Source organism: Sinocyclocheilus anshuiensis, unplaced genomic scaffold, assembly GCF_001515605.1.
Source record: "Sinocyclocheilus anshuiensis isolate Anshui unplaced genomic scaffold, SAMN03320099.WGS_v1.1 scaffold44, whole genome shotgun sequence".
Lineage (NCBI taxonomy): Eukaryota > Metazoa > Chordata > Actinopteri > Cypriniformes > Cyprinidae > Sinocyclocheilus > Sinocyclocheilus anshuiensis.
Genome location: NW_015555746.1, coordinates 3,073,169 through 3,090,960, shown reverse-complemented (window position 1 = coordinate 3,090,960; position 17,792 = coordinate 3,073,169). Strand labels below are relative to the sequence as shown.

The following is a 17,792-nucleotide window of genomic DNA, read 5'->3' as shown; positions in this document are numbered from 1 at the left end:
ATGCACCAAGAGCTTGTAACACTCCAAAGAGAAAGGAAAAATTGAAATCGCATCATATGACCCCTTTAATGAAATTCATTCATTTATAGCATTTATGTTCTGATTATTTAAATATGATTAACATTATTATGAATATAGCTTGTATGTAGCTTATCACTTGTTTCTATGTCATGGTCTTTCTTCCTCTCTTTCTGTCTTGGTTTCTGTATTGAAAAGTCTCAGCTGGAAGCCATGCAGGCGAATCATCTCCATGCTAAAAGCATGGCCCCTGTCCCTGTCCACCTAAAGGGCCGTGAGGAAAAGGAAGTGCACTCTCATCCTCGTGCCCGCTGCGTGTCTTCAGATGAAAACAGCCGAACCAAAGTGGGGGGACCTGAATGTCACATCAGCACCATTCCAGAGCTCACTGAGTGCTTAGAGAAGAGGCTGCGTTTCAATAACCAGAAGGTGATATCAATGGTAGGTAAGGGACCAGATGATGTCATGCCACATACAGTAGGCCAAAAAAGTCAAATTTAAAAATGTCCCAATGCAATCCCATAGTTCCATTTATTTCAAATATCAAACCAACAGGTCTGATGCAAGAGTTAATCAACTAAATTAATTTTTGGGTTTAGGGCACACGACAACGGTGTAGCCTACTTAAAACAAAAGTTTTTCCTTTTAGTTTTGGAAAAGTTTTGTGTGTTTGTGGCTTACATGGAGATGATAACGGTATTGTTTTCAAAATGTGCATGTTCAGGCCCCCAAAACACCACTGTCATGCAAATGAATGGCTAAAATGCATTGATTTTTTTCCACTTTTAGTTGAAAAAGGTGTTGTGTAAATATCCCCTTAGTTCATCTCATTAATATCCCCTTAAAGGAGACATATTATGCCCCTTTTTACAATATGTAATATAAGTCTCTGATGTCCCCAGAATGTGTCTGTGAAGTTTCAGCTCAAAATACCCCACAGATCATTTATTATATCATTTTGAAAATGCCTATTTTGAGTGGAAGCAGAAACACGCTGTTTTTCGTGTCTGTCTCTTTAAATGCAAATGAGCTGCTGCTCCCCGCCCCCTTTTCCAGAATAGAGCTGCGCCATTACAGATCGTACCTGCTAAAAACATCTGTTTTGGTTCTGATTATCATATTTATCGCGCTGAAATCATGCATTTTAAACAATATTAGTTTAAACTTCTGATATACGTTTTTCTGAGTGCACACATCTGAAGCACACGTACAGAAAGCGGCTGTCACAGCATGTGAGTATTAAACTAAGTTCTCATTCACACACAAGTTTACGTCAAAAACACGAGTTACAAAAACAGTCGGTTATGTCTGTGAAGGTAAACAGCTGGGAAATAAATTGCATGTTTATTTTAGATCTGTGTGGCAGCAGCAATATACATGAAATAAATCAATAAATCCACTGTTGTCTTGTCTCCTCTGAGGCTGGGACTCTAAATAGTGTTCTGTGCTCATCTGTGCAGCCAGAGACAGAACAGTAGGCATGTTTTGTTCAAACTTTCGCCATGGCATTAGAGCTGGTACACCGTTGTCACTTGCGAAATCAAAATGACGGCGCTGTGGGTGGAAATTTACAGATTAAGGGGCGGTAATATTATAATGAGATCCCTTTTCAACGTCACTAGGGGAGCGAAATCAGACGCTTGCAGAAAAAGGCTTACCAAAACAAAGTTACTGGGTTAATATTTTTCACATTTTCAAAAGTCAGATTTTCATGATATGTCACCTTTAAATGTAATTGATTTATTAAATAAAATACTCAATGCACTACTTTATGCCTACATTTTCAATTTCAATAATTATGAGCTGTCGGGTCGGATTTCGCGTGCCTGCATCAATTGCTTTAGTGTTTACTTCATGTCCATGAACAGAAAAGGTATTTAACATGAACAGATCTAAACGGCGCCTCGTGAGACCTCTTACGAAATCAGCTTTTCAAAAAACAAATAGGCTAAATCTGGAACTGAGAGTCTACAATCACAAAGGGAAGGTGACAGAGCATGCATCAAAAGATCTAGGCTACACTACAACGGCAAATAACACACTTAAATTAATTTTTCTGATAGGCTGTAGGCTACCGTCAGTCGGTCTTCGTGCAGCATGAGAAATCCTCTAAAGATGATCGTCGGTATCCAATGGAATTCCTACAATTTACGTTTAATATCTCTTTCGCAAGTGACATGCAATTGTATGTTTTAACTACAGGTGGCGATATAGAGGCCAAAGTTCCATAGTGAAGAATGTTATATAACACCCAGAAATTAATGAATTCTGAAGCATCATGTGACACTGAAGACTGGAGTATGGCTGCTTACAATTAACCTTTGCCATCACAGGGATTAATTTAATTTTAAAATATATTAAAATAGAAAACAGTTTTAAAATTGTAATAATATTTCACAATATTACTTTTTTGAGTTTTTGCAGCCTTGGTGAGCAAAATAAACTTATTTTAAAACATGAAAAATAAAAACTTGTATACTGTATACTTTAATATACTGTATTAGACATGAATGCCATAATATTAACACTTTTAGATTTTTTTTTTCTGGTTTATTTGTAGGGTGATGCAGATAGCATATGTCTTATTTGCCATGAAGAACTACGGAATGGAAGGGGTGGCATCCAAGAACTTCACTGTGGCCATCATTTTCATAAAGAGGTAAACACTTCCTGTATCATTTCTCTCTTCTGTTGCCTTCTAACAGTATCAAATTGTTAATTGAAGCAGTGGCTAAATGGATATAGCAGTTTACGCATGACACCAAGTGAACAACGCTTTCAAAATCGGTGCTTTTCCCCGCCTGGCATGCATGAAGTTTATCTGGTTACTTGCTGCTTTTGTGCCAACTATGACACTGAATCTGCTGTCGTCTCTGATTATGGATTGGGAAGGCAAAATGGCCAGAGCACGGCGCACGTCCACGTAGTGGGAGTTCTGCACCTGCTTGTGAGAGAGGAAAAGAGATACCGTTCTGCCCTGGACAGGAGGAATATTGCTTACCCCGTCGCCAACTCTCTTTACGTAGACAACGTTGATTGTTTTCAGTTTAACATACACTCTAAAAAATAAAGGTTCTTTATTGGCATCAATGGTTCCATGCAGAATTTCCATGGAACCTTTCCATTGCACAAAAGGTTATTTATAATGGAAAAAGGTTCTTTTGATTATTATAATATTATTTAAAAAAGTAATCATTCTTTTTTAAGTGTACTGTATGTATGAATAGCAGTTAAACTAAACAGTAATCACTCAGTATATTATCAAAATACTTGTTAATTTTCAGTTTTACTTTGTGTTTAGCTCCACACACAAAATTAACCTGCTGATCTCTTTTTTGTAGGAAAGTTTTGTCTTTTTCCCCCTTTTGAAAACAGAAAAGCAAAGAACAACAGTAAATACCAGCATTTTTATTTGTTTCCCCATTCCAAGTCATTTACATTTTATAAATATTGCTGTTTCAAATGTCATGTTTTAGTACTTTTTGTGCTTTTCCTATAGTAAGAATTATAGGAACCATAATATGGTTATTGTAGTCTGTGTATAAGTAAACTGTCAATCAAATTTTGTTTTTTAGAGTTAATGTGCATTGATCTGATAAAATGTTGTTATTATTCATGATCCTGTTGTTCATTTTATACAGCTATTTTGGATTAGAAAACCAAACTGTGAATATAAGATGTTTTGGCTTATTTTGGATTTAGAATTATGCATGCTGAAACTGTAAATATGGTAAAATCCTGAATTTGCAGGTCATATGTCAGGAGTTGCAGTTATGAAGCTACAGTTGTTAAATGCACATGCTGGAAATTAGCTGGTGGCTAATCACACCACTGTAATGGAAATCAATGGTGGGTCACAGTTCTGCCCCTCAAAGGTCAACAGATCTGTTTTTCATGCATGCAGTTGTCATGCAATTGCCATCATGCCTCTGCTATAGATCTTAGTGATATATACATTTGGTTTAGTTGAACATTACTTCCTTTAGCAGTTATGTCACGTACACTACCAGTCATTTATTTGTAAATATATTCATAAATATGTTGACAAATTAAATTTTTCCAAGAATTTAAGCATAAATATGCAAACCAAAAGGTTGTTAACATCATATAAACTTAAATTCAAACTGATAGTGTGTTTTGCTAAGCCTGTAGTTCTTTAAAAGCAAAATAATGTTGCAATCTGTTTAGCATGTGCAGATGTACGTTTCAATAGTTTTCAGTGTTTTATATACAGCCACATTCTGGCTTTGAATGCCCTCCATAATTTGGCTTTTCTTTCTTTCAGTGCATTGAAAAATGGCTTTGGCAGAAACAGTCATGTCCCACCTGTCGAGTTCATGTGACCATGCCTGAGCCCCTCTACTGGTCCTCTGCTCGTGTCCAGTTTCCCTGACAATGCCCATTTTCCATCACTGCATGATCATTTCCATGTCTGCTTTTAGCCTGTGACCACTGATTTAATGTGTTTATATGTAAATAAAAACAACAACAAAACATCATCTCTGGGTGTAGCAGTGCAGCATGATTATATGGTCTTTTGCTTGCACACACTTCCTAGGAAAAGACCGTTATGGATGTGCATCTTTATATGAATCTGAAGAACTTCGGCTTTATTTGTTCCTGACCCTCCTTTTCCATCTTTCTTGCTTATTTTCCTCTGTGGAGTGATGAGGACAGGATGTTTGGCTAGGCTGAAAACCATGCATGCTAAGTGTCTGACTACAGAGCCTTTTTGTTTTCTCTTTGTCCGTCTCTCTGCTTGTATATATTGCACAGTGCACATCTGAATTACCCAATAACATACACATGCCAAATTCAAAGGCAGAGAATTTTAGACTGTCCAAGGTGTGATGTTTCAGACATGTAAATATACGTTTCAAAGATGTAGAATATGTTGTTTGTACTAAAATCATACTTTTAATTCAATATCAACAGATTAAGAAATACCTACATTGCTGTAAAGTCTTTATATAGTGCTGTTGTTTTGAAAGTAGGCTGTTGTTTTATTTACCCAACTTTGTTTTTACAAAATTCATTGAATTCATAGGTTTGGTACCAGGATGTTGTTTAGTTTAATGCATTCAGTTTCTGTGTAGCTACTACGTAATATGAGTGCCACGTTATAAAGTGTAAAATAAATAATACAGTGAGATGACTCTTCTTTTCGTTGTCAGGCCCTCTCGTGACCGTGTCTTTGTGCACGTACAAAAACCCTGCCCTCATGTCCCGCCCTACATTTATAAAACATACAACTCTGTAAAAGCTGTTATAATAAAACAGTATGCCATCAAAATATTATACAACAACTGGACCAAAGCATTATGAAAACTTTAGCCTTTGGCGAGCGTAGCCTATCTTCTCTTGCAAAGTAACGTTACCTACAACTTTAAAGAGAACATGGAAATGAATTGTGATCTGTCTATCTATCTATAATTGATTTAAGGAGGTTTTAAAATACATAAAAACAAAACACAATATATACAAATACGTTTTCCAAATATATTTTATACGTTTATTCCACTGGACTGAAATTTCTGTTGCTTGTTAAAATAGCGGACGACCTTCTACTGCTTCTTTTGGAGAAAACTGCACACGTGGAAAAGAGACCAACTGTTGATTGACAGGTAAGCTAACCAATCAAATTCGAAAACAATGACGTCTGGTCCCCTCATGAACCAATCGTTTCATGAAATGGGAGGTTCCAGTGAGAAGACGCGCTGAAAAAGATAAAACCCCGAATCTGGTTTCGAAACAGCTGGAAAAGTGGAAGAAGTTGATAATTTGCAAGTTCCTGATGGAATAAAACGTCATGATGCTGATAAGGGACGAATAAGAGTCCTGTGAGAATGTTTGAACGAATTTAGTATATTGCTACTTACAGCTTCAGATGACAGTCTCTCGAGAAAAAAACGTCGACTCCGAGCTTTCGTCTCAAAATTTTCAAGAATATACCCATTATTTGGTCAATCTATAAGGTAAGATATCAACTATGTTTTCTTAACTCATAATACAGACCACTTACTGTGCCCGAATTAAGTTATTATTTTTTCCAATTTTATTTCTTAATAGTGTTAACGTTACCTCAAACAACGGACCTAGATGGCGAGCTAATGCAATTACTTACGTGTAATTACCTAGAATATACTTTTTATATGTTCCCTAGAAGACTGTGATTTAAAAAGAAAACATATTATATCATAGTATCTAAGATGGGTGTTTTAGTCTGTAGACTTCAGAAAGTCTTGAGAAAGCCCAATAAAACGTGAACACAGCAGACCTTTATCCCCAATAAACATTATATGTGAAGTATAATTAAAAAATTGAGACGTTTATATAGTCTTCCGCAGACAACGGTGCGTGTATCGTTTTTCAGGTAAGGTTTTTAAACGATTTAAAAAATGAAGGGTACTTCAGTCATTTTATCATGAAACATGCAGGATTGTTGTTATAGCATTTTTTTTTTTACATCGTTTTTCATGTTTTATTCTTTGTAAAACTGCACGATGGTTCCTCTTATTTGGTTTAGTATTACAAAATGACAGATTGTTTGTATGTACAATTCCAAATAATGTCGTTCTTATGTTGTCATAAATACATGAAAGGATTGGATCGGGCCTCTTCACTGGTGTCTCTATGGTAACAGCAGAGCATCCTGAAGAACAGTGTTTAGACCACTGAAAGACTGGTTTGATCAAGGCTGCAGAGATGCTACTCATTGCCATGATATTCAAAGTCATATAGTGAATAATACAATACAGAAATAGTGACACAGTAATGAACATTGTGTCAACATTTGCTCACCCTCGTGTCTATAACTTTCTTTCTTTACTTTAAAATAGGGGGAATTGCTTTGAAATGACACTAGGGTAAATAATGACATACATTTGATTTTTAATTTTAACATTTATGCAACCCTCTATTGAAATAAGCTATTACAAAACGAAACAGCATATGCAAAAATGTCTATGCAATAGTGCTGGGCGGTATGACCAAAAATTTATATCACGGTATTTTTCAAAATTATACCGGTTTCACGGTACATGACGGTATTTTTTTTTCATGCATGACCGGGTGTTAACCATATTTTCTACTGATTGAGAGAGGAAATACTGCAGTATATTGACTTAGAATGCCCTAATTTATTGTCATGATGAGTGAATATTGTCAAAAAATACCACACTAAATAGTGACTAAACACGACCCCTTTTAATACATGTTAACCAGGAGTCACTCTCATTTATAATCGTGGCATCGTCTGATAAAATCAACATGCATCTACACTAAAGAGATATGCGGTTGTTTTAGCTATATTACTTTTTTGTCTCATGCAGCAAAAATAAACACCGGTATTCGGTATGAACCGGTATACCGCCCAGCACTACTATGCAATAAGATTCTCAGTTTTGTCTCAAACTCTCGTTATTACCATCACTTAGATTTTTTTTCTCCAATTGATCATTAGGCCTATGTGGTTGCTGTCTCTGCTTTATTGCAGCCCTTCAATTGTGTCTTTTTCACATGTTTGAATTTAGCTTACTTTCTAAAAGCGGTTGTAAGCAGAAGGAGACGTTTGTGTGATAAGTTGTCATGGTCTCAAGGACACACTCTGATTGCACACTGATTATGGCAGTAATGACCACCTTCCTTTGGAATGTCATGGGACCTGGATGACTTCAGGGCCAAGAACTGATGAGTCCGTTGATTAAATATTACAAAAATCATCCTCTACAAGAGTAAAAGGAGGAATAGAAGATGCCATTCTTATAATTTCCCTTGTATTGTTTGGGTTACTTTATATTTCACTGATTAAAAGCAAAAAACATATTAAAGTTAAATGTTAAACTCATTTTCAAACATCTGTCAAGAGCAAACAACTTTACTCTTCCTGTTTCTGGTGAATGTTTAAGACACAAGACTGCGTTCAGTATGTAGGTTTATATTTCCAAGATTAATAGAGTAGACTGTCTGATTTAACATGGTTTGGGGATTTTTTTCCAGCTATCCTCACCTTGCTGTTTAAAAATAGAACTGAGAGGTGCACGCCTGGACCCCTCATTAGGCTGCATGGACTAGGTCGCAGCACCTTCCTCTGCATTTTGATTTGTATCTCTGACATTTCCTTAACCCCTGCAGTCTATAGTGTGTGGCATTATTTGTTCAGGATGGCAATAAATATGCTGGATTTGATTGTCTAGCACTGTTAGTCTCCACACTGGAGTAACAATCCAGTGCCAGAAAATGTAAAAATGGGAATCTTGTATTGATATGCCACTCCTAAGGGGAAAAGTGTTGCTTATGAATACAGAGTCTCCAATATCGTCTTTAAGTGTGTCCAGTAAACATTGTCTTTTGCTTTGCCACATTTTGAGATATAATGAAGCATGATATAATGAGATATTTTTGTTTTGTAGTTTATTATATTATTATTAAATACAATTGTTATTCTGATTTCCAGGACATTTAGGAAAACATGGGAAGTTTTAAAGGCCATGCATTGCCTGGAAGTTTCTTCCTGATCACCGGCCTGTGGTGGGCCGCAAAGCAGACATTTTTGTATGCCACCCGCAGGAATAAAAGTGCTGGTGCGGGCAGACTTGCATCTCGAGCTACACAACGGCGTATAGAAATAATAGAAGGAGCTGTCATTTTATCATTTTCTATTATTGGTGAGTTGCCGCTATGCCTTTATTAATAGAATAAGAAGCATCATCATACATATGGACAAATAAAGCTTTCTGATGTGTCTTTGAAACACCCAAGGTTCAGCAAAGAAACAACTATGATTTTGAGAGCCATTTTTGCTGTATAGATTTATTAAGTTGATTGTATGGTTAAAAAAATGGTATTAAATTATAGGTTGTGTAATTTTCTGTGTATTGCTTGTCCTTTGGTAATAGATGGTCTAGAGTGGTTCTCAACTTTGAGAAGGTCCAACATTGTCCATAACAATACGGCTCCATGACTTTTTCAGTTGTTTACAGTTTACTAGATAGGGATTAAGACTTTTTAAAAATACTTTATTCACAATTTCTCTACCCAGTAAAATATTTTAGAGCTTGGCATACCCAGAAAATGTATATTCATAAAAAGTATAAATCTGCCCATGGAGTTATACATTCTACATTATACATTAATAAACTTTTCCAGGTTTAGATATTTTCCACACTTTTGGAATTGAGCTTCTTCGCATATCTAGGATTTTCAAGCAGTGGGAACCCTGGTTATTCATAGAAAAAATACATTTGTTGAGCAGATGAATTAAAACAGAAATGTCTTGATTTTTAGCTTATTCTTAAAGCTTGTTTTGTTTTTACTGCTTTAATATTTTGATGCTTATTTTAAATCATTTTAAGTTTAGTTTTTAGGCCTCCTATAATGAGCCATTTATTAGAGTAATGAAAGCAAGTTTATTTATAACATTTTTAACTCAACTAGTTTTCTTCTGCCCTTTATACAGGTATGTTAGCAGAGCAGCTTTTAGCAGGTGGGCCCAAGTTTCAGCTGTATGATTCTTCCACTCAGCACTGGGAGCAGCTGATGAACTGGCAGCACACCACCATGTACCTGTTCTTTGCCATCGCAGGGGCCATATCTCTCACTGTCCACAGCACAGACATCGCCCCGCTGGCCTTAGATCGGATGCTGCTGGGTCTTGCTTTCTTTAATGAGGGTAGGATCTTGTTTTTCCCCCAGACTGTTTCTAAAATGGTCCAAAATTGCTATGTATGTGTACTATGTATGTACTGTACATGCCTGATGAAGGTGATGGACCGAAATGTTGTTAGTTAATAAATATTTTGATTCATTTGCAAGTGTGGATAGTGTGCGAGATTTATTTATTTTTTGTTTTGAAGTTGGACCTTTTTTGGTCTTTTTTCCCACACACCTATTAAATACTTACAGGTGTGCAAGGGTGATTGTTGACCAAAAATACTGTGTGAAAGAGTATTTTATAAATGTGGTTTTTGATGTTGGAGAGTGTGTGTGAACTGTTACCCAAACCGAGCACTCTTTGTTACTCTTGAAATTACGTTTTTCTATTTTGTGATAATTCAACAAAAAATAAAATTCAGCACATGTCTGCCTTCTGCAGGATTTCTGTTTCTTTACCATCTCCATGGTAGAGATATGCTTGATGTCCATGTGCACACCCTTCTCCTCTATGCCATCTTTGGACAAGCTTTCATCTGCCTTCTGGAGGTTTTCCACAGAGGGAATATTCTACTCGAACTGCTCCGAGCCAATCTCACCATACTGCAGGGCAGCTGGTTCTGGCAGGTCAGTGTGTGTGTGTGTGTGTGTGTGTCTGTGTGTGTCACAAGTGCATACATAAATGTGCAAGTCATTTAGACCCAAGACTGTTTAACTCTCATTCTTGTATTTTTCTAGATTGGCTTTGTGCTGTACCCACCCAGTCAAGTGAAATGGGATCAGACAGACCATGACAACTCGGTCTTTGTCACATTATGCTACTGCTGGCATCTAGCGTTTGCATTGCTCACTGTAGCTGTAGTTTACTGGTCTGTTCTCTGGTGAGCATGACATATTCTATTCATTCTAACATGAAATACAAAAAAATTACAGTTCAGGCATAAAGGAGCATAAACTACATTACCATTCAAATGTTTGAGAAATTCAGTAAGGACACATAAAATTAAATGTAGCAGAAAAAAAAAACATTTATAATGTCACAAAAGATTTCTATTTCAATTGAATGCTGTTCTTTTGACCTTCTCTTCATGAAAGAAACTAGGAAAAATTATCATGTGTATCCTCAAAATATTAAGGAGCACAACTGTTTTCAATTGATACAAAATTGAATATTTAAATAATTGATAATAATAAGAAATCTTTCTTGAGAACCAAATCAGCCTGTTAGAATGAACCATGTGAACCTGGAGACTGGAGGAATAGCTGTTGAAAATTCAGCTTTGTAATCAAAAGGAGAAATTCAATTTTTAAATATATTTAAATAAAAAACAGTTATTTTAAATTGTAATAATATTTCACAATATTACTGCTTTTATTGTGTTATTGTGCTTAAATAAATGCAGCCTTGGTGAGCATAAGAAGTTTACATGTTTAAAAATCTTACTGACCCAAATATTTGAACAATAGTGTACATAGCATATGAAATAATACTTTTACTGAAGTTTCCTTTCTGATTCATTGAGTTCCTTCTTATTTTCCTTCATTGTTCTCCCTCCAGTGCTGTGCGTTCCAGACTAAGGAGGATACCACCCATGGAAATGGGGCTTTTGAAACCAAGGAAGAAAGAAGTAGAGTCTGAAGATGAGATTTTATGAGTATTTATCATCCTTACACGTTCATGCCAGCATCCAAATACACTTGGACCTGATTCCAAAGAAAAGTATAGAGACAGAGAGCGAGAGATAGATATGAACAGAGAGGCGTTGTCACTAAATATTAGCTGTGTCTTCATTTCCTGAAGAGCAGATGGGAGATGACAAACAGTGACAGTCTTGCTTCCCAAGATCTGTTTCATCATACTATAACAAGGGACTGTAAGTAAATCAAAAGAGCCATAGTGTTATATCTCTCACTCATTTTCCCAGTATGATAGTTACAACTCTCTGTCCATGCGGTCTGCTGTCTTGTGTGGTCATTCCTTTTTTATTTCATTAATTCCTATTTCTCTGATGCACCTCAGGACCAACCTACTCTAATAAATTAATTAAAACGATTATTTTCTTTACAAGTTTGCATCAAGTCAATCAAATATGATGTATTGATTATTTTTGAGTCTTTATGTACACTTTTTGTTGTCATTGCATTGATTGGCTTTGACGCAATACTGTGTAAATTTGAGATTTTATTTGTGTGCCTTGTCAGTATTTTATATGTTGTCAACTAAGGACAGAGAATATAATATTTTTATCATGCTTTTAGTGGTACTATATGATCTACGTGCGAAAATTGTTATATTTGAATGCCTTTGAGATTTGCAGGTTTGTAGGACACTTTTTAGTCGTCAAATGAATTATGCTTTTGTATTTTCTTGACAGCCATAATTCCTCAGCTAGTCTGCTGTGTTCGTTGGTGCCATAGTATTCTTTGCCTTGGCCCTTGACTGAAAAAAGGCCATTGTATGTGGAATCTTGAAATTGTAATATCTTATTCCATGCATTTATTGATAGATTTAATTTAATTTATCTTGATAATGAGTACATTTTTTAAAGAACTTCTAAAAACTTTTTCCCAATAAAATATTTTATTAGTGCATAACAGTGTGCAATAACTGTGTATTAATATTAAATGATTTTTATTTGCCATGTGTTGGTATTTTTTCCCATATGTGACCCTGGACAACAAAACCAGTCATAAGTTGCACGGGGATATTTGTAGCAATAGCCAACAATGGGTCAAAATTATCGATTTTTCTTTTATGCCAAAAATCATTAGGATATTAAGTAAAGATCATGTTCCATGAAGATATTTTGTAAAGTTCCTAACATAAATATATCAAAACTTCATTTTTGATTAGTAATATGCATTGCTAAGAACTTCATTTGGTCAACTTTAAAGGCGATTTTCTCAATATTTAGATCTTTTGCACCCTCCGATTCCAGATATGCAAATAGTTGTATCTCAGCCAAATATTGTCCTTTCCTAACACACCATACATCAATGGAAAGCTTATTCATTCAACTTTCAGTCATGTCAATTTCAAAAAATGGACCCTTATGACTGGTTTTGTGGTCACACATATATTTCTCTCAATGAACAATAAAAAATAAAAACATAAAACATTTTTTTTTTTTTTTTTAAATAATGCTTTATTATATATAAATATAAACATATGACCCAACTAAAAGAGAAAAGAAAAGAAATAAGGTCTCTTAAAAACACAACATGATTCATTCGCTGTACCAAGCTACTTTTAAGTGCACCTCACAAGTACCAGTAGGTGGCGTGCGTGAGCACCAGGTGATAATCATGTTCAATGAAGGGAGCCAAAAGGTAAAGGTAACACGAGTGGTGACAAGCGAGTGCCAGCTGGACGATGAAACAACACATTCTCAGGGATTTAGAGTGAACCGATTCAATTAATACAGAGAACTGGATGTGCAGCAATGGACAAACTCAGAGCGGTTCTGAGTGGTCGTGATGGAAACAATGACAACAGAAATGTACTACAGGTAAATTACTGTCTTTTGTACTCCTAATTAAGATCTTTAAAACGTTTAAACACAAATTTAAACAACAACATGTCGCTGATTTTGCACGTATTGGCATAACGACTTCACAATTTGAAACGTTATTTTGGGAGGAAAAAGGCGCATGTAAATCACAGTCGTCTATTCACTGTATTTAGGCGGCGAATGAGGCGTCCACGCTGGGATGGGGAACGCGTGTGAAAGGTTTCCTCATCTGTATGGTCATCGGAGTAGTGTGCACTATCCTGGTCAGTGACTTGAACTTTAAATCATTTTATTTTAGTTATCAGTGGACTTTTACAAACAGGTAACTTCCTGACTGTTGTGAAGAGATAGGCGATGAGTTGGAGGAATAGAAGCAGAGCTGTGTCACCGGTTTGACCTGCTCTCAGGAATGAGATTGATGCACACTGCAAAAGGCATTTCAAGTATCTTGATTGAGAAGTGTATTATTCTTTGTTACTGTTAACCAAGTTCTATTATATTAAAAGCCATCCTTTTTTCTCAGGGAGTATGTTGCCTGTTTATTCCTAAAATAGGGGTGATTATCTTCATTGTGTTTTACACATTTGGCAACATATGCTCATTAGTAAGGTAAGTCATAAAGCTTCCAACGAAAATGCTCTTACTATTTATTATTCTGTTTTGATGACTTCACTGTTTAATTTGAACCTACCCCCAGCACCATGTTTCTGATGGGGCCATTGAAACAGCTAAAACGGATGTGTGACAAGACCAGAGCCTTTGCTACGGTTGTTATGCTAGTAAGTTATTCCTTTCCACGCCCCACACTAATTTTCTCATAAAACCAACAATGAGGATCTGCCTGAAATAGTTCATAATAATGACACCTATAATGTTAATAATGTTCATGACCCAATCAATTTCTTATTACTTTTACTTTACTTTTAGTCATTTAGCAGACGCTTTTATCCAAAGCGACTTACAAATAAGAAAAAGTAATTAAAACTAAAAGCTAAAACTCTATAAATACTATATATATACACATTTAAGAAAATAAATTAAATACAAATGACAAATGCATACAACAACATTTCAAAACTAAACATTTAAATGAAAAAATAAAAAATAAAATAAAGCTAAAAACAATTCAAAATATTAAAAGAACAAACGGTATGAGTATAATAATGATTCTAACATAACACTAAGCCAAACACCAAAAAAACAACTACGTTACATATGTGTATGTACAGCCACACACATATACATGTACATATATATAAATACATTCAATATATATATATTATTTCATTACCATTTTGTATGTTGAAGTACTGAAATAACTCAAATTAAATAAAACTAAAACTTAATAAAAACCTATATAGACATAATAAAAAACTAATAAAATGACAACATTACTACAACTGTAACTAAAACTAAAATAGATAACTAATATAAATCAAACTACATTAGTTTATCAGTAATCCTAAAAAAATAACACTGAGCCAAACACACATGTTAAAATAACAACAACTTACTGACACATGTATCTTCATTAAATGTTTAATTTGGATATACTCATTTTGGAAGTAAAATTCATGTTGTATTTAAATAAATAACTTTTACATTTCTCCTAGAATTAGTGCCATTCCAAAAATGCATTGGATGCAACAGCCAGTGGGAAGATTATTTTAGTTCATGTGCATTATTTGAAAATCTGCCAGTTACAGCGAATACAGATTCTGATTATAGATACAGTATTTGAACCAACTTTGCAATGGATACTGAGAGTTTGACTTTTTATTTTGTGGTCTACAGACATGTCTGGTTCTCACACTCTGTGCAGCATTTTGGGTGAGTTCTAGTCTATCCTTAATGTATATGTCAAACTAAGTCTGAATCAGATGGTACAATATTATTGGATGCTTTTTTTAACACTGATCTCCGTACCACAGTGGAAGATTTTTGCACTCACTTTGCTGTTTGTCATTCTGCAAGTCCTTGCGTTTGCGTGGTAAGTTTCCATGGATGCTGTGTAGTAAATATATTTTAAGCATATTATTTAAATGAGTATCTCAGCACCCAGTTTAATATTGTACTGAAACACATTTTATCAATTGATTTTTTTCTTCTCTGTAGGTATAGCTTGTCATACATTCCTTTTGCAAGGTTAGTTATATTTTGTGATTTCAAAATATTGAATTGCTCAGCATTAGATATTAACATATTGATGAATGTGTGGTTTTTGTTGTATTCAATTATAAATGAAACATTTTGCAATAGTTTATTCTGGTAAATGACAGCAGTAATCAAGAGCAGGCTTGTTCGGACCTGTCTGCTTTAAAATATAGATTATTTTATAAGGCCTTTATACTCTCTTCTTTGCCTTAACCAGAGATGCCATCCTCAAGTTTTTCGCCATGCTGTTTACCATGTGTGTGAAATGAAGAGCTGAGGTTTTGCCTTTCATCGCCCCAGGAACTTTCTGCTCAAGTATTTGGTGATTTCAGGATCCACAAATGATAATTGACAGAATGGCACAATGGGACATTGCTGTAATGGCTAGTTGAACATTTTAAATCTGAACATAAAGAATAAGGCTGCCTTCTACTGAATGTGTTTTTTCAAACATGTTGTAAAACAGAAAAGGTTATTAAACAGACCTACTTTAAAATTGATATTTATAAAATCAAATATTTTGGGGGTGGTTTTTGAAAGTTGCCTTTAAATTTTTCCTACTTTTGTCTCAATATTTTATGATAAAAACCCTGTAAATAAAGACTAGTTTTATCAGCTCACTCTTTTGTGTAAATATCTAAAAATTGTTTTGTAATTGACACTTTCACAGATGATTTGTCTGGATTTCGTGAATTGGCAATATATTGGTTTTACCTGTGTGCGTGTGTGTGTGTGTGAAATGCATTTATCTTAAGAATGGCGCCTTTAAAGTACGTGTCTGCATCGCCGACTAGTCATTGGACGACCTCTGTCCTGGGACCCGCCCACTCACTTGCAGGAAGTAGTCATGCCGAAGTTCACGTCAAACTCTGGCGCAGGCAAGCTATTAACTTAAATACTCGACTGAATAAAGTGTTTAAAGGTAGAGGTAAACATAATTAAACCACAAAAATGTCAAACTTTCTTCGAGCAATCAAAAACAACATACCAGAAAAGGACAAATCGGAATTAACGGAGAGCGACCTGAAAAAATGGGGATTAGAAGGTGTGTGAATTGAGAGCTTCTTGTGACATGTTTAAAGCAAATACAGCAAAGTATTTGTATGTCATTTAAGATTTTTTAGCATGAAAATGTTTCACAAATGATGTGTAATATAATTAAATTATTATTATTTCAATGGACTGCGTTCATAGATTAAATAAAGTGGCTTTGTCGCAGCCAAATGAGCACTATTAAAACGGAATACTTGTATATCTGAAATGATGCTTGTCATTACGTAAGTTTCGAGATTAGTCTTTTAATGGCATCTATTTCATGATACAACATTTTTGGACAAGCTTGGCTTTTCATGTGGAACATTAATTTGTGAAACCAGTGAGAAAAATGTTTTTAAAGGCCCACTTTATGGATTGAAATACTCTAAAAGTTTTCTTAGTAACAACACTGCAATCCTTTATCTCCTTCCTTACAGCGATTCATCTGAGGTCTTATCAGGTGGATGGAGTGAGGTGGCTGTCACAGTGTATGAAGAACCAGCAGGGCTGCATCCTTGGTGATGAGATGGGTCTGGGCAAGACCTGCCAGGTTAGTAATGGGATGGGTTTATCTTGCTTATAATGCTTGCTTTTAAGTCAGAGATTTATTCCAAGATGTCAGATATCAGATAAGTGAGATGTCATCCTCTGCTGTAGACCATTTCTTTGCTGGCATATGCTCGGGGATGCCTTAAGATGAATGGACCATGCCTTGTGCTTTGTCCCTTATCTGTTTTGGAGAACTGGAGACAGGAGTTAGAGCGGTAAGGGTAATGCTGGTATACGATTAGACTTGTGTGGTCAGTTTAGATTACATATTAAAGATATGTTGATTTATTACTGATACAGGACTGTGAAACTGTTTGTCACTTTATGAATATATGAATATTCCAGCATGAACTGATTTTAAATAAAGACAATGTGTTGTCACTGTCACTAGGTGGAGACAGTAGCATATAAACGCTAGATTAGAATCTACCTTGAATCCAAATTAACATGAAAGATTAGTTAAGGTTCTCTTATTTATTTTTTTAATTCAGCTTCTGTCCCATTCTGTCTGTGATCTGTTACACTGGGGATAAAGAAAAAAGGGCAGAGCTCCAGAAAGAGCTCAGGAATGACCAACGCTTCCATGTTCTTCTCACCACCTATGAGGTTAGTGTACCTGTTTTCAGTGAATAGATCTGTGATAACCAGTGTTGGGGGTAACGCAAGTTACATAATCAGATTACTTTTTTCCAAGTAACTAGTAAAGTAACGCATAACTTTTAATTTAGAAGGAAATATCTGAGTTACTTTTTCAAATAAGTAACGCTAGTTACTTTGTTTCCCATGTCTTGACTGACAGCTCTCGTGTTGCCATGTTGAGGGAAATCGGGAGTAAAGGCTGATTTATACTTCTGCGTCGGACCTACGCCGTAG

The 17,792-nt window shown here is 35.4% G+C and overlaps 4 protein-coding genes across 10 annotated transcripts in view; all 4 read left to right on the top strand.

Annotated features, from left to right (window-relative positions):
- The window catches only part of LOC107673618 (probable E3 ubiquitin-protein ligase XERICO), a 9,099-nt gene extending 4,230 nt beyond the window's left edge, over window positions 1–4,869 (top strand). Inside the window, exons 2-4 of one of the 5 annotated variants that reach the window (XM_016467284.1) lie at window positions 217–459; window positions 2,579–2,677; window positions 4,308–4,869. In XM_016467284.1, coding sequence (XP_016322770.1) covers window positions 217–459; window positions 2,579–2,677; window positions 4,308–4,361 — 396 coding nt within the window. In that variant the 3' untranslated portion in view covers window positions 4,362–4,869. Of the gene's footprint in view, window positions 1–216; window positions 460–2,578; window positions 2,678–2,910; window positions 3,096–4,303 lie in introns of those variants that run through there. The other 4 variants (XM_016467283.1, XM_016467281.1, XM_016467282.1 and 1 more) reach the window with 4 other exon arrangements.
- An 862-nt stretch (window positions 4,870–5,731) lies between these two features.
- On the top strand, window positions 5,732–11,714 carry tmem45a (transmembrane protein 45a). Its single transcript, XM_016467279.1, has 6 exons — window positions 5,732–5,993; window positions 8,474–8,684; window positions 9,476–9,688; window positions 10,112–10,296; window positions 10,408–10,550; window positions 11,228–11,714. The coding sequence occupies exons 2-6, from the start codon at window positions 8,489–8,491 to the stop codon at window positions 11,322–11,324; spliced, it is 834 nt and encodes a 277-aa protein (XP_016322765.1). The 5' UTR covers window positions 5,732–5,993; window positions 8,474–8,488; the 3' UTR covers window positions 11,325–11,714.
- A 1,238-nt stretch (window positions 11,715–12,952) lies between these two features.
- Window positions 12,953–15,781, top strand: sft2d2a (SFT2 domain containing 2a). The gene is made up of 8 exons (XM_016467074.1): window positions 12,953–13,178; window positions 13,355–13,444; window positions 13,705–13,790; window positions 13,879–13,960; window positions 14,976–15,011; window positions 15,113–15,171; window positions 15,297–15,326; window positions 15,553–15,781. Exons 1-8 carry the CDS (start codon window positions 13,113–13,115, stop codon window positions 15,602–15,604), a joined length of 501 nt encoding a protein of 166 aa, XP_016322560.1. The 5' UTR covers window positions 12,953–13,112; the 3' UTR covers window positions 15,605–15,781.
- Window positions 15,782–16,147: 366 nt separating this feature from the next.
- chd1l (chromodomain helicase DNA binding protein 1-like) overlaps window positions 16,148–17,792 on the top strand; it is a 20,688-nt gene continuing 19,043 nt past the window's right edge. For 2 of the 3 annotated variants that reach the window (XM_016467166.1, XM_016467165.1), the window contains exons 1-4: window positions 16,148–16,380; window positions 16,808–16,920; window positions 17,028–17,134; window positions 17,411–17,525. In XM_016467166.1, the coding sequence (XP_016322652.1) occupies window positions 16,287–16,380; window positions 16,808–16,920; window positions 17,028–17,134; window positions 17,411–17,525 (429 nt within the window). In that variant the 5' untranslated portion in view covers window positions 16,148–16,286. Of the gene's footprint in view, window positions 16,381–16,807; window positions 16,921–17,027; window positions 17,135–17,410; window positions 17,526–17,792 lie in introns of those variants that run through there. The other variant, XM_016467167.1, reaches the window with a different exon arrangement.

What these genes read in the sequence shown, in the direction of transcription:
- sft2d2a (XM_016467074.1), top strand. Translation starts at nt 13,113, where the DNA reads ATGGACAAACTCAGAGCGGTTCTGAGTGGTCGTGATGGAAACAATGAC. An exon ending in AACATATGCTCATTAGTAAG is followed by an intron (nt 13,791 to 13,878) that starts GTAAGTCATAAA and finishes ACCTACCCCCAG; the next exon opens with CACCATGTTTCTGATGGGGC. An exon ending in CACTCTGTGCAGCATTTTGG is followed by an intron (nt 15,012 to 15,112) that starts GTGAGTTCTAGT and finishes TCCGTACCACAG; the next exon opens with TGGAAGATTTTTGCACTCAC.
- tmem45a (XM_016467279.1), top strand. Translation starts at nt 8,489, where the DNA reads ATGGGAAGTTTTAAAGGCCATGCATTGCCTGGAAGTTTCTTCCTGATC. An exon ending in TCTTGCTTTCTTTAATGAGG is followed by an intron (nt 9,689 to 10,111) that starts GTAGGATCTTGT and finishes TGCCTTCTGCAG; the next exon opens with GATTTCTGTTTCTTTACCAT. An exon ending in AGGGCAGCTGGTTCTGGCAG is followed by an intron (nt 10,297 to 10,407) that starts GTCAGTGTGTGT and finishes GTATTTTTCTAG; the next exon opens with ATTGGCTTTGTGCTGTACCC.